At 45.3% G+C, this 14,084-nt stretch overlaps 2 protein-coding genes across 4 annotated transcripts in view; both read left to right on the forward strand.

Moving 5' to 3' along the window:
- Positions 1 to 3,581, forward strand: part of HMX2 (H6 family homeobox 2) — a 6,178-nt gene extending 2,597 nt beyond the window's left edge. The window contains exons 1-3 of one of the 2 annotated variants that reach the window (XM_032445550.1): positions 803 to 960; positions 1,482 to 1,759; positions 2,649 to 3,581. In XM_032445550.1, the coding sequence (XP_032301441.1) occupies positions 1,483 to 1,759; positions 2,649 to 3,193 (822 nt within the window). In that variant the 5' untranslated portion in view covers positions 803 to 960; position 1,482 and the 3' untranslated portion in view covers positions 3,194 to 3,581. Of the gene's footprint in view, positions 1 to 802; positions 961 to 1,481; positions 1,760 to 2,648 lie in introns of those variants that run through there. The other variant, XM_015867475.2, reaches the window with a different exon arrangement.
- Positions 3,582 to 4,151: 570 nt separating this feature from the next.
- Positions 4,152 to 13,144, forward strand: BUB3 (BUB3 mitotic checkpoint protein). Of its 2 annotated transcripts, XM_015867616.1 has the most exons (9): positions 4,152 to 4,253; positions 4,474 to 4,584; positions 5,506 to 5,700; positions 6,093 to 6,162; positions 6,717 to 6,868; positions 9,186 to 9,344; positions 10,109 to 10,286; positions 10,652 to 10,868; positions 12,812 to 13,144. In XM_015867616.1, exons 2-9 carry the CDS (start codon positions 4,576 to 4,578, stop codon positions 12,819 to 12,821), a joined length of 990 nt encoding a protein of 329 aa, XP_015723102.1. In that variant the 5' UTR covers positions 4,152 to 4,253; positions 4,474 to 4,575; the 3' UTR covers positions 12,822 to 13,144. The 2 variants fall into 2 exon arrangements, with proteins under 2 accessions (XP_015723102.1, XP_015723103.1); XM_015867617.1 differs by lacking the exon at positions 12,812 to 13,144 and having other exon boundaries at positions 10,652 to 10,872.
- The last annotated feature ends 940 nt before the right edge of the window (positions 13,145 to 14,084 follow it).

Genomic DNA, 14,084 nt, shown 5'->3' on the forward strand with positions numbered 1-14,084 from the left:
GATCCCCTAAATCTCCCCATTTCCTAACTGGGGCAGGGCATCCCCCACTCCCCATGAATTCCACCCTCCTAACCCCTCTCCCTGTCCAGTATCCCCCCCAACCCCGGCCATCTCACACCCACCCTCAGGCTGCAAAGCGTTGTCACGTCGGGTGCCGTCGGGGCTGCCCCAGAGCCATTCCCGGCCTCTCTCTATCCCCGTTCGAAGCTCGGGCAGCCCCCGGGTGCCGTCCCTCGGTTTCCCCGACGGCAGAACCGGGTCCCGGCTGTGAGCGGGGCCGGGGCGGCAGAGAGGGATGAAGGACGATTTCTTAAATTGTATTTCAGTGCGGGGTCTTTCCGGGTTAATGAGCTGACATCATGATTAAAGCTGACCATTTGTAATGTGTCGCGACCCCGTTGAAAAGCACTGAAAAGGTTAATGTGGTAAAACAGGACAGCACCTGCCCCTCGCAGGGAGAGGAGGAGCTGGAACACTTTTCCTAATCAATTAGTCCATTAATGAGTCTATCAAGTAGTTAAGTAGTTAAAGATTATGCCGCTGGTCTGGGTAACAGTCGTCATCTCGCTATGCCTAATTATATTATAAGTACTTTATTCAATATACCAGCCATAATATGGTGACTCGGAGTTAATGAAAATGTCATTTTAAAACGTCTTGACATTTGTCTCTATTGATTTGTATATTTCCATCCCATTCTTTGCTTTCTCTGATTTGATTTTTGGGATACGTGTCTGAAGAGGGGCCCGGGGCCGGGGCAAGGGGGGATGGGGGGAACAGGGAGGGTGAAGAACGGGGGAGCCGAAGGGACCCATCCCAACACGGCCCCGCCCCGGGCGGCCGTCGGGGCTCGGCTTCGGCCGGGCCTCCCCGATAGGAAATAGCATTTCCTTTCCCTGAAGCTTTCGTTACCGGTTCCTATTCATCGCAGGAGGATTTTTCCCAGCTCGGCATCAAACCGTAACATCGATTTCTTTCTTTCTTTCCCATTTCTCCCATAAACAGAAGGGTAAAGCCCCCCCCCCCCCACCTCCCGTCCATTACGACCCCACGTCCACGCCGCCCCCCGAGGCGGAGGCAGCGCAGCCTCGGGGTCAGGGCAGCCCCACAGCCCTCGGGATACCCCCAACCCCGCCGCCTCCCGGGACCCCCCTCCCACCCCCCCAACCCCGGACCCCGCCTGCCCAATACTTTGTTTCCGCCCTTTCCGCCGCCGCTTCCGTGATTGGCGCGGCGGAGGCCACCTCCATGCAAATGAAGCCCCGCCGCCCGCCGCCCCGCAGATCAATAGGGACGCCGGGGGAAGGAGCATTGCAGTCCGCCTGGGCAAGGCGCGGGAGAGAGCCGGCAGCGGCACGGCGAAAAAGCACCCCAAAACAAAACCCGCCCGGCTCAGCCCGGCTCCTCCCCCCCCCCCGGCCCCGCACCCCTCGGCTCCTCTAAAGCGAGAGCTTTCCCCCTCTGCTTTCTTATGAACCCAGGATGAGCAGCAAGGAAGAGCAGAACAAGTGCTGCCCGCCCGCTGCTCCCGGCTCCACCTTCACCATTCAGTCCATCCTGGGCAGCGGCAGCTCCGACGGCCCCCGGGAACCGGGCCCCAAAGCGGCCCCGTGGCCTCCCCGAGGTCGGAACCTCTCCCTTTCCTCGGACGAAGAGGAACCGAACGAGAACTGGAAACACCGCGGTTGCTTCTGCCCCGAAGCCCACGGCCCCGCCGAGCCGTGCCGTAAGCAGCAGCCCCTCGGCTTCGCCCGTCTCGGTGAGTAGCGCTGCTCCGACGGCGCGGCCGCACCTCGGGGCTGCCGGGTGTGAGTCGGCCTTGGCTGGAGGGGGGTGGATCTGATGGATAAACGGGGCCCCCGGCTTTGGTTTTTCTTCCCTTTGCCCACCTCAGCAGGGTTCGTTCTCGCCCTGGTGAAGGGCTGAGTTTGAAGTGATAACGAACGTTCCCTCAGATCCTCCTTATTTACAACGCTGGGCTGAGGGAGAGAAAGATGTTTATTTTTAGCATTAGTTCTGATGAAACGGTGCGTGAAATGCGGTGCTGTAAAGCAAAATGTTCCGGCTCGTGTCGGACAGGAAAGCAGCACTGAGCCCGGTGCTCAGGTGCCTTTTGCTGTGACATATCACAGTATCACCATAAAATCACGGAATCAGGGAATATTCCGAGCTGGGAGGGACCCTTCAAGATCATCGTGCTCCACGCAGGATGCCCCAAAACCCATTGTCTGTGTCTTGAGGGGGGTGTCCCGTCACTCTCGAGGCCGTGCCCCCTGCCCTGGGGAGCTGTTTCGTGCCCATCACACCCTGGGACAAAACCCTTTCCCAACAGCCAACCTGGCCCTTCCCCAAAAAGCTTCGTGCTGTTCCTCGGGTGATACCCACTTGTCCATCTATTTACGTTTCTGCTCATCCATTCATCTGTCCATCCATTTTTCTGCCCCTTCATCCACCTGTCCGTCCCTCCATCTATCATCAACTTGACCATCCAGCCCTCCTTCCATCACACACCAACCCCTGGCTCACACACAACCGTATCAGAAGCTTCTCCCACCCTCTCTGCCGTTTCCTGCCGCGTTCCCTTTGCTCCCGGCTCCCCGGAGCCGTCGGGGGGTGCCGGTGCGACCTGCGCTGTGGCTGTCTTGCAGGCAGCACCAAGGGCAGCGGAGCGGCTGCAGGCGGAGCGGAGCGACCCCCCTTCCTCTCGGCCTCCCCCCAGGACTTTAAGGAGGACAAGGAGAAGCCGCTGGGACCCTCCTCGCCCTCCTACGGGGACCGACAGCGCGACGGCGGAGACCGGCAGGCCGGGGCCGCTAAGAAGAAGACGCGCACGGTGTTCAGCCGCAGCCAAGTGTACCAGCTGGAATCCACGTTCGACATGAAACGCTACCTGAGCAGTTCGGAGCGGGCCTGCCTGGCTTCCAGCCTGCAGCTCACCGAGACCCAGGTGAAAACGTGGTTCCAGAACCGCCGCAACAAGTGGAAGCGGCAGCTCTCGGCCGAACTGGAGGCGGCCAACATGGCCCACGCCTCGGCGCAGACTCTGGTGGGGATGCCGCTGGTATTCAGAGACAATTCCCTCCTGCGGGTGCCGGTGCCGCGCTCCATCGCCTTCCCCGCTCCTCTCTACTACCCCGGCAGCAACCTCTCGGCCTTACCGCTCTACAACCTCTATAATAAGATCGAGTACTGAGAGCCCGCCCGCCCCGTCGGGGCTGGGAGAGGCCGAGCATTCGGGCTTCGGCTCCAGGACCGTCTGCGGGGCTTCGGGTCCGGGACTTCGGGATTCGGTTCTTGGGGTTCTTCTCCGGCTCCGAGACACCGTGGCCGGGGATTCGGCTCCGGCTCCGGCTCGGGCTCCGGGGATTCGGGTTCGGGGCCGTTCCCAGGGGCAGCCCGGAGAGGTTTGGAACTGATGGGGGTGGGACGGGTGAAGCAGGGGCTCCCCTTCCCCCCCGCCCAGCGTTATCCTGTCACTTGAAAAGAAAGTTAAAGAAGAAAAAGAAGAAGAAGAAGAAGCGCTATTTCAGATCTGTACATATTTTTAAAGGAAATAAAACGTTTTAAGCCTCGTTTGTAAATTTGCCACCACCACCGCGTGTTTGCGTGGCTGGGAAGAGGGGACGGGAGGGGATTCGTGCCGTGGGATGGGCACGGGGGCGGGGTGAGAGCACGGGGAGAGGGGAGAAAACGATTAAAGGATGCAGCAAGGATTAAATGAGACGAAAGGAGATGAAATGGGTCGGGAATGGGTGAGGAACGACTGCTGCCCTATGGATGGGGTACATGGGTTGGGACTGCTGGGAATGATGCGAGAATTGCTGTGAATATTAGAAATAATCGGAAGCGTTGGATACATTTGGAGCTATTTCAGGCGTCGGAAGATTTTATTGTTAATAGAAACGTTTGTAGGTGCTGGAAACATCTCTAAATATTATAAATATCGCTCAATATTGCAAATATCGGAGATACTGGTAGATAGTTGGAAAGAGAGAGTGTATTTAAGGGAAAGAGAGAGTGTATTTAAGGGAATGTGAGCGTGTTGCTCAGCTCGCACCCCACAGCTCCGTGTGGTTTCATGCCATTATCGGCTCTTTGGGGCCGACCCGCGCAGCGTTGCGCGCTATTTGCGCCGGGCCGGGCGAGCCATTTTGAACTGACCAATGGGAGAGCGGCGTGAAGGGGAGGGGCGGGGCTGCGTGCGCTGCGCCTGCGCGGAACGAGAGGCCGTTTGCGCGCTGTGAGGAGCCGAGGTGAGGCCGCAATGGGCTGGATCGGATCGGTTCGGTTCGGTTCGGGATGGGAGCGGGGTTTGATGGCTGGGAGGTGGCTGCGGGGATGCGGTGGAGCCTCTGGGCTCGCTGCTGGGCTCGGGGCTGCGTTGAGGGGCAGCCAGCGGGTGTTGCGGCCTGCTCGGCCTTCACTCAGCCTTCCTTCAGCCGGGCCCTCACGCTGTGCCTTCATCTCGCTTAGATACGAGATCTCATCGTCTCTCCCTCCGTGACCGTGTTGCCTTCCTGAGTGAAGAACAGTTCTCCGTGCTGTGGCCTCGAAAGAGGGAAGAAGCCGTGTACTATGAAAACGGTACCGCTGGGCTCCGTGTCCCGCTGTGTGCTGGGGTCCGGGGGGCTGTAAAACACTTGTTTGATGTCTGTGTTGTACTGTGAGCTCCATGGGGTGGTAGAATTGCTGAGGTGCCCCGTGTTGAAGGTGGTATCATGGTTCTGCCTTTACTTGTATGTCTTCTCTACGGGTTATTTCATGTGCTCTGAGCTTCTATGGTGACCACAGCACTCACAGTTTCTGTCAGTCCAGCTTTATTTCTTGAAACAAGCAGAGCTGTACATGTCCCTTGTTTCCCCCCCCCTCTTAATTAAGCTACATAGGAGATACATATATACATATATATGCTTATTTCTGGGTTCAAAAATAGCTTCAGGAGTTCAAGTTCCGCTGCTCTACCTGGAGTTTGGGGTGGTTTGTAGCTCTTGTCTCATTTACCTGCTGAGTTTCTGCCACAAGTGGCCATGGTTCTTAGCGAGTCTGCTTGGATCCTCCTGGTTCTCCATTCCTTGCTTTGCTGTCTTTGCACACCCGTCTGAAATGGATCTCGCTAAGACAGGTTTCACTGTTTAAGCCTTTTCTCAAGAAAGAAATATGCTGTTAATGCTTAGAAAGCATTTTAAAAGACTAAAGCTATGTAGACAGTGTGGTGAGGGGGAACTACGTAGCCTATAGATAAACAAAACAAAAACCTTATAATTATTATTCCATGCTGAATTTCATTATTTGGTATTAAAGTTAAGAGTTCTCTATGTGAAAAAGAGTTAAGGGCTTGGACCGTGATAAGCATCTTCACTGTTAGAGTCCATGTTCCACGCTCTGTGTGAAGGTTAGCAAGCTTTATGGGTCTCCTTTAAATGAATCTTAAGATGTATCAGCCTGCCAGCTCTCTGGGTTTATTTTCCCATTGTGACTAAAACGCCATTTGTGCTCTGTTGTCAGATGACGGGATCAAACGAGTTCAAACTCAATCAAACTCCAGATGATGGGATTTCATCGGTCAAGTTCAGTCCAAATACGTCTCAGTTTCTGCTTGTTTCATCCTGGGACACCACCGTCCGTCTCTATGATGTTCCTGCCAACAGCATGAGACTCAAATATCAGCATTCAGGAGCTGTCCTTGACTGTGCTTTTTATGTAAGTGTGTGTGAGGTTTGTTTTTTCAATTGTGTTTTATGGACTTACAGCGTATAAAAATACATGAGAAATTGTCAGTCCCTGAAATTAAAGGGAATTAAAGGGAAATTAAAGTTCCAACCAAGTAACTTCTGTTTTTTTGCACTGTATTGTGACACATCTTCCGGTATCTGAACTTGATAAGTTACTGAATGCTTTAGGGATCAATTCAATCTTTAATTGTGCTTTTTCCACCTGCATACAGAGTGTGGTTTAAAATACAGATTCTCACATGGTTTCCAGTTTTCCCCCAAACTCTTAAAATCGGGTCTCTTTCTGTGTCTGGGAGATTGAAGTTTCCCTTCATGCTGTACGTGTACACATGTTGTGAGGGGATCTTTTTTCCTTTATAGGACCCTACTCATGCCTGGAGTGGAGGATTAGATCAGCAGCTGAAAATGCATGATCTTAACACGGACCAAGGTAAGCACATTGAATTCTGTGACTGGTTTCTTTGAAGTACCTGAGCTCCAGGTGTATGTACTTAGAGGAATAGAACTTCCTAGCTTTTCAGGTGGTGAGTATTTGCTTTAAGCAGTAGCTCCTTAGTTTAAGTTGTCACCATTGGCACTCAGGAGTCACGCAGCCCTTTCTGATTTCCCAGAGCACTGAACAAGGCAATATTTCTTATTGTATAATTTAAGATTGTGCCAGAGCACTTCTAGCAGAAGGGCTGTCTCCTTTGCTGCTGAACTGAAAGCTTAAGCGTTTATGGTGTCAAGTATTACCTGATGTGTTTTGCACGTGTATGTTTTTCCCTACCTAATTCTAAGGTAAAAAGGGAAGGAAGCAGATACCCATCTTGCTGGTGGTTTAAAGTTTACCATGCGTGTCTTTGCTTGTGCTTTGTCAGACTTTTGCAACTAATAGTTCATATTATGGCATGTTTGTCCTACAGTAATGTGTATTTTTAAGTTGATTCACCACACTCTGTTTGTGAATCCCATACAGTTACATTTGGTTGTACTTCCTTCCAGAAAACCTTGTTGGTGGCCACGATGCACCTATCAGATGTGTCGAGTATTGCCCAGAAGTGAATGTCATGGTGACTGGCAGCTGGGATCAAACAGTCAAGCTGTGGGATCCCAGAACCCCTTGTAACGCAGGAACCTTCTCTCAGCCTGAAAAGGTACGTAGTGGATCCAGGATCCCAGGTAATATGTTAAAGAATACAGCAAGGGAGTTGCACATGTAGTTGAAGAGCTCATCCTGTATGATTGTGGTGACTTCAAAAGGGGACTTGCGATGCTTTCTAAGATATAAATGTTGCATTTTAAAATAGCAATCAGGATATGTTATGAATTTAGGTGAAGGCTCTGTGGTTTCATCAATAGAAGCGTTACTTAATTCTTAACAGCTGTGATGGGTGGAAGAAAATCTTCTGATTTAAAACAAGTTTGAGGAGGGAAATCCAAACAAAAACAGCATGTAAAATCCAGGTGGTTGCTGATAAGCCATGCTTTATCTTGCTAATTCTTGGCCTAATTGTTTTAATATGTGCTGCTAGTGATTTCCCTAGGCATTAAGGTCTTTAGATACCAAATCCTGGCATTTGTAAGGTCCGATTGCTTTGAAATGTGCCTAGAAATAGAGCAAGAGGCCAATTTTCATTGCCTGAAATAATATTTCTTTTTGGCTTGTGTAGGTTGAATGGAACTGCTTGTTCTGTAGTAACACCTGGTGTTAGAAGAGTGTCCAAACTGACCCAAATCCTCTGTGCTGAGACCACGAGGAGTAAATTAAAATGCAATTTCTTGAGTTTTGAGTTTCTTCTTATATGGTTTGCTGATCTTTATGCTGCTTAGAGTGGAATCATTGGAACGAATTATAGAAGGAAAAATTCTGCATGGGAATATTTTTTGCCTTTACTCTTTACAAAATGTCACCTGGCTCTGTCACAATATGCTATCGAGTCATAGAAACCATCACTGCCTTCCCCATTGTGACTAAATAGCTATTACTTTTGTCACAATACAGCAGAACCTCCTTCTGACAAGGCCTTTGTTCAGAATAAAGTAATTGCATTATTTCTAGTTTTGATTTATCGTTGTATGTAGCATGTAAAGAACTATGATAAATTGCTGACAGAATATCATATAACAGACAGACACAGTGAATCAAGCTGCTTATTGGTTCAGCAAGGTTCATTATGTCATTTTTTTTTAATACTGCCTTTGATAGATGTGTACACCTACTCAACTGCATGACAATGGTTTCATTTGATTTATGATTGTGTGGTGCAGAAAGAATACTCGCTATACAGGTGTGACATCAGTTTGTAAAGGAGATTTAAGGTATTTAATGCTCTCATGCTTTTGTTTCTACATGTGCACAAACAGTGTTCAGCACTTTTGGATCAGTTTAGCTTCAAGTCTTCTCCTGCTTCTTAAACATAAATAGGATTTGGCACTGGGTTCATCAGATCTTACATGAGCATTTAATAAGTCATCAGTCTTGAGAGGGGAATTGAATGCTGGTGTTTTGTTTAAAGCAGGAATGCATGCTTAGGGAATGTAGGTTGGTTAAACAGACAAAGGGTTTTGTCTGTGTGGAGCTGTGAGGTAGTTGATAGCTTTGTATTTTTTTTAATAATAAATTGATTTTTGGAAAACGAGAGTTTTGCCTGATAAAGTTGATGAGACAAGTTTGTTTGTCTAATATGCCAGGGTAGTCTTACTAGATCCAAGCAGTTGTACTGTTTACAAACTTAATCAGAGAAGCAGAATGGGAAGCTATGAGCTTGAGTACAAGCACTTGTCTAAAGTAAATAGAGCCCTTCTGGCAGGGTACCAAATCTTTTACACTTGTCATTCCTATTCTAAAGTATCTTCAGTAACTGTGTCAGCTCAGTGGCTGGACAGCTGGAAGTAGTTGGACCAAATCTGTGCCCTCTTTCTCTGTTGCTTTGTACATATTTCCTTCTTACCTTGAACTATCAATGAATTTAATGCTTGAAATAATTTTTGAGGAAAACTGGAATGATGTTTATTTCCATTTTGAATCGTGCATCTATTTTTATATGATACCTGTGTATCACTTGGTATGTGAATTAATTCCAAGGAAGGAAATCCCCACTGGGGAATGCTCTCTCCAGACTGGTAATATAATGAACGTTCTTGATACTTAAGAATTTATAAGAGCATGTTTGTACTCAAATCTTTTTGTTAGTGTTGATTTTTGTAAGTTAGTTTTATTATGCTGCCTTGGGCTTGGTTTTAAGGTATATGCTAGGGTGCTAGGTAAGAGAATGCTACGCAGGTATTTGGTCAGTAACCAACTGGATGCTGCTATAGTTTACCCCAAATCTGAGTTACAAGTTGAAGCAGAAGGGAAATCTGGGACTGCAGCATTAGTTACAGATATTACTTGTTGCGGGCTGCTGACTCTTATTTTGTGCAATGAACATTTAGATTAATATGTGCTTAAAACTGTGCTTCTTTTGGAAGGTGTACACGCTGTCTGTGTCTGGAGATAGGCTGATTGTGGGGACTGCAGGTCGCAGGGTGCTGGTGTGGGATTTGCGCAACATGGGTTACGTTCAGCAGCGAAGGGAATCGAGCCTGAAATATCAGACCCGCTGTATCAGAGCATTTCCAAATAAACAGGTATGGGAGCAATCTCAATGATTATATTTCTGTAAGAAAAACTTTAAACTGTAAGAGTGTAGACTAGCATGCGTGGTGGGGGGGACCTCCTTGCTCGTTCTTAAGTGGCATGAATGATTTTTTCCACTTTCAGTTTTAGTTATGGTAAAACAAATTGATCTTCCTGATTATATTCTGGATTTTGAAGAACCTTGATATAGCTAGAGATCATTATAATCCTTTTTTGAAATGCTCTATTATGGGCTTAACTCGGAAGGTACAATAAAAGCATCTCAAGTTGCTGTAAGTCAGGGCTGTAATGAACTGCATAAGTGGATGATACCCCTTATAATCAGTGCTGCTGAAATTACTGTTTCAACTTGAAGGGTTTACTTACTGGTAAACTGACTAATATTGTTCTGAAACTAAATAATCCTGTATTTGCAACGTACAGGCCTAGGGGAATAAGTGTTCAAATGTCTGGAGGAAAAAAGCCGTTACACCTCCCAGTCAACTTGAATTTCCTCTCACAAAGATAATTAAAAGCCCCAGTGTTAGCTTGAACTTAGGTGGAATGAAAACTTTTGGGAAGCTTTATCTGAGTTGCTTCTTAGAGGCAAATATTACTTCTGATGCCATAGATCAGTGGTAATGACTTGTGCTTGCGTACAATGAAGGCTGTTTATGTTTATTTTAATTTAGGGGGGGTATAAAGTAAGTTGTATGGCGATCTTTTTCTTCCACTTACAGACTTCTAAAATGCCTGTCTACCATTTTGTTGCTAGGGTTATGTTTTAAGTTCCATTGAAGGTCGTGTTGCAGTGGAGTATTTGGATCCGAGTCCTGAAATACAGAAGAAGAAATATGCATTCAAGTGTCACCGTTTGAAAGAGAATAACATTGAGCAGATTTATCCAGTTAATGCTATTTCTTTCCATAATGTCCACAACACATTTGCTACAGGTAAATACTCATTTTTTTTTTATTAACACTTGCATTGTTTTTTGTGGTTTGTGATTTGGATGGGTCAGCCTTTATTTCATACGTCTTTCTTTTTTAAGTCTTTTAAATTGTATTTGTTGCTTTGAGCTCTGGGGTTTTTTAATTATTGGATGCAGCAGGAGTGAATTCCTTTATCAGACATAGGAAATACTCACTGTGCTTTCAGTGAACGATGCAGCTCCATGTAATCCTGTTGTTTTGACTCACAAAGTCATTCCATGTAGCCATACAGTGTTTAATCTCTTTACCATCCCTTTTCCTCCGCTGTATCTATTATCATTCTCCCAAGTATAACTTGCAAACAATTTCTATAAATTATTTTTCAGGCGGTTCTGATGGGTTTGTAAACATCTGGGATCCATTTAACAAAAAGCGGCTGTGTCAGTTCCATCGGTATCCCACAAGCATAGCATCACTTGCCTTCAGCAACGATGGAACCACCCTCGCAATAGCTTCCTCATATATGTATGAAATGGATGACATTGAACATCCTGAAGATGGTATCTATATTCGCCAAGTGACAGATGCAGAAACAAAACCTAAGTGAGTATGCATCGCCTGTGTTTGAGCCTTTCTGAGCGTTCATCCCAGGATTTTATTAATTTTCCTAAATTCATGAATAGCATTATTGATGCCAGTAGATAGCGCAGCTTGACAGTAGGGTTGGTTTTGATTTTATCTTGTTCGCCCAAGCTTTCAATATCCGTAGGTTGATAGACGTCTGATGGATAAAATTGTGCCTAGTTGTTCAGCAGGAGAAGAATGTCAAACTCTTATCCTTTTTGAATAGGTGCTATTATATGAAGCTGTGGAGTTATTGCTAGCTCATTGCTTCAAGAATTAAGTGAGGAATTCAAGAATAATTCATTTGAGTAAATGTCACCGTGTTTGGATATTTAGAACTTGGAATTAATGAAATCTGTACACGCTCTGTGTGCACCCAACTGTTACAGAAGGGGATGGGTGTGTAAAAACTGAGGGCTGGCTTTCTCACTCGCTGTGTGTTGGAGCTCACAGCCCTCTGATAACACACTTTTCTGTCTCTGTTGCTATCAAAATGAGGCAAACTGATTTATGGGGTGGAAGATTTCTGTTAAGCTTGTTTAGGCATGAATGTTACATTAAAAAACAGTGCAGAATTGCACGGGTCTTCATCATACCAGCTCAGGAGTAGCAGTTTTTATTTTCAAATCCTTGTGGTTTGTCAGTGTTTGGGTTTTTTTCTTTCTTTTATTACTCAAACTTTTTCCCCTTTAACTGAGATGACCAGTATTTAGCATCTCAGATAGCTTTGCAAGTAAAGAAGTGATCCAAATTATTTTTAAACCACGGCCATTCTTTCATTCCCTTAAGTGACTTGCACGTTGCTTTGCAGCTGCCATTTCCTCACAGTGGAGATGTGAGGTGGAAGTTACAAAGGAATAAATGCATCGTCTCTTATTTGGAGATGATTTAAAACAGTCTCGTTACTCATGGGCAAAGGAAGACGTAACTATATCAATATTTATTTCTATGTCTTCCTCGTTTATAAAAGCCCCAAGCTGATTTTTCTTCAGTTATATTAAAAATTAGGTTGTGCTTGTTACATATGTTTGGGAGAAATTAAAGGAAAAAAAAAGAGGTGATAAAAGACTACTTGCTGCTGTTGGTTTTGTAATTGCAGGAGCTGCTTTCAGTGATTCTCGTTCCTTGCTAGTTATGATGGCTAATTCTGTAGATGCTTCATTCTGCCGTATGAGGAGGTTAATCTACAATTAAACAATATTTCCTCTTGGCCCTCCATTATTTTCTGAAACAGATGGTTCATCATTTCCTGGGCTGTTAAACACAGCAAGGTTAAGGTTAGACTCTTGGGAATCAGCTAGTTTTGAATCTTATTAGGCTGTAGAAGGAAAACTAATAAGAATACTCCTTAATATCATTTTGTGACTGTAAACAATTATTTATTAGCAAACAATTGATCCCAGAAGGGCAAATTGTTTGAGTCAGTAATGAGCTGAGAAAAGACAGAACATATCTGTGTATTTGGAAAATAATTGTAACGTAATTGCAATGCATTTAGACAGGCATCTTTTTGGACCTGTTTCTATCTTTAAATGAATTTCTGAAATCATTAACAAGGTTTATATGCTTTCCTGACATTTATAAGTTGCTTGTGCCAACCTTAGTGCACTAAGAATGATGCATATATTTCAGTGTTGCAGTAGTGTGAGTCATCTCTGTTGTAGTCTAAAAATAAATTGCTTGCTGCTAAAGCTACTGGTCTTCTGTGTTTTCATAGTGATCTTTGTGCATTTCTGTACAGCACATCCTTAAATGGAGCTGTATGATATAAGCTTAGCATCAGGCTTTTGATTGCTGAGTATTGTATTGGTAGGAGTGAATGTGGTTTGTCTACATGTTTCTGCACTTTAAAATATCGAGTGTTTTACCTGTTTATGATTAGTGTAAAAAAAGCTTGCTGAAATGCAGTCTATTTATTTCAGGTCTACTTAGAGGAGAGATATCACTGGCCATCTGCAAGAGTTGCCCACCTGTTCCTAACAAGACTAAGATGAAGTAATAGAAATGGGAAGACCAGCCTGTGTTTAGATGTTATTTTTAACTAAAAACTATTTCTTTGTATATAGTCCTGTGTCTTAATCCACTGTTACTTTTCTGCTTACATACGGTCTCAGCACTATTGCTCAACTAGTTCCCTCCTGTAGGTAATTTTCTGTATATCTTTATAAACTTGCAACAGTTTTGTAGTATTGTTCATAATGGAATCTTGTAGTGGTCTCATAAGTGTTCAATAAATATCCTTAGATTTTTGGAAATATTTTGTGTAATGATCTTTTTTGAAGCATACATTAAGACTAAAGTTTTAACCTACCAGAATTCTTGAGTTCCAGTGGTTGGATTCAGACTGTATTTCCAGCTTCTGCTCTGAGATATCATTGTCTGTCCATTCAGTGGGAGTACTGTATTGCCTTTAAGGAAACAAACTTGCTGACAACAGAAATGGTAACAAATCATTCCAGAGAAGGTGGAAGTGGAGAGGAAGCTGGACTCTGCAGGAAGCAACAAGCTTAAGCTGTTATCAGGTAGAGATAATGGCTCTTTTTTTTTGCTTTGAGAGTAAATGTCTACAGAACGTTGGGCAAAAGTTGATCTTCTGATGTCAGTTTAGGAAGTGATAACACGTCCTTTTTTAGAAACAATAATATGTGTACTGGCTTTGTGAGAGGAAGTGGATGATAGTTTGGGACTGGAACTGAAATATGGGAACTGAAGGTTTCTAAGAGCAAAATCCCTAGTCTGGGAGATGGCTGAATGTTGAGACAACAGACTGTTATTAGGTCTGCTCAAACTGTTGTGTTCCAGAGTGCAGTGTATGTATATGTACAAGTATAAATACATGCATCTTTGCAGAGCAAACGTAGGCAGTATCTCTTCAATTTCTTCTCAACCAAGAGAGTATTGTGTTACAGAATATAGGATTGAGCCCATAGATTAAATTTTATTTTTTGTTACTTAGAAGTACAACCTTGACGTTGAGGAGAAGAGACCCAAAATGAGGATGGTAGAACAGGCTGGAAATAGTGAAGAGGTAGGTTTTATGTGAAAAAAGGGATTTGTGAAATGAAGAGAGCATAGAGAGGTGTAAGTGTTAAATGTGGGAAGGTAAGTAAAGTAACAGATGGAGGAAGAAGGGGAAGACAGGAGGGGAATGAGGGGCATTGAAAATGGTTTGGCTGATACCACAGACAGTTAACC

Source organism: Coturnix japonica, chromosome 6 (genome assembly GCF_001577835.2).
Source record: "Coturnix japonica isolate 7356 chromosome 6, Coturnix japonica 2.1, whole genome shotgun sequence".
Classification (NCBI taxonomy): domain Eukaryota; kingdom Metazoa; phylum Chordata; class Aves; order Galliformes; family Phasianidae; genus Coturnix; species Coturnix japonica.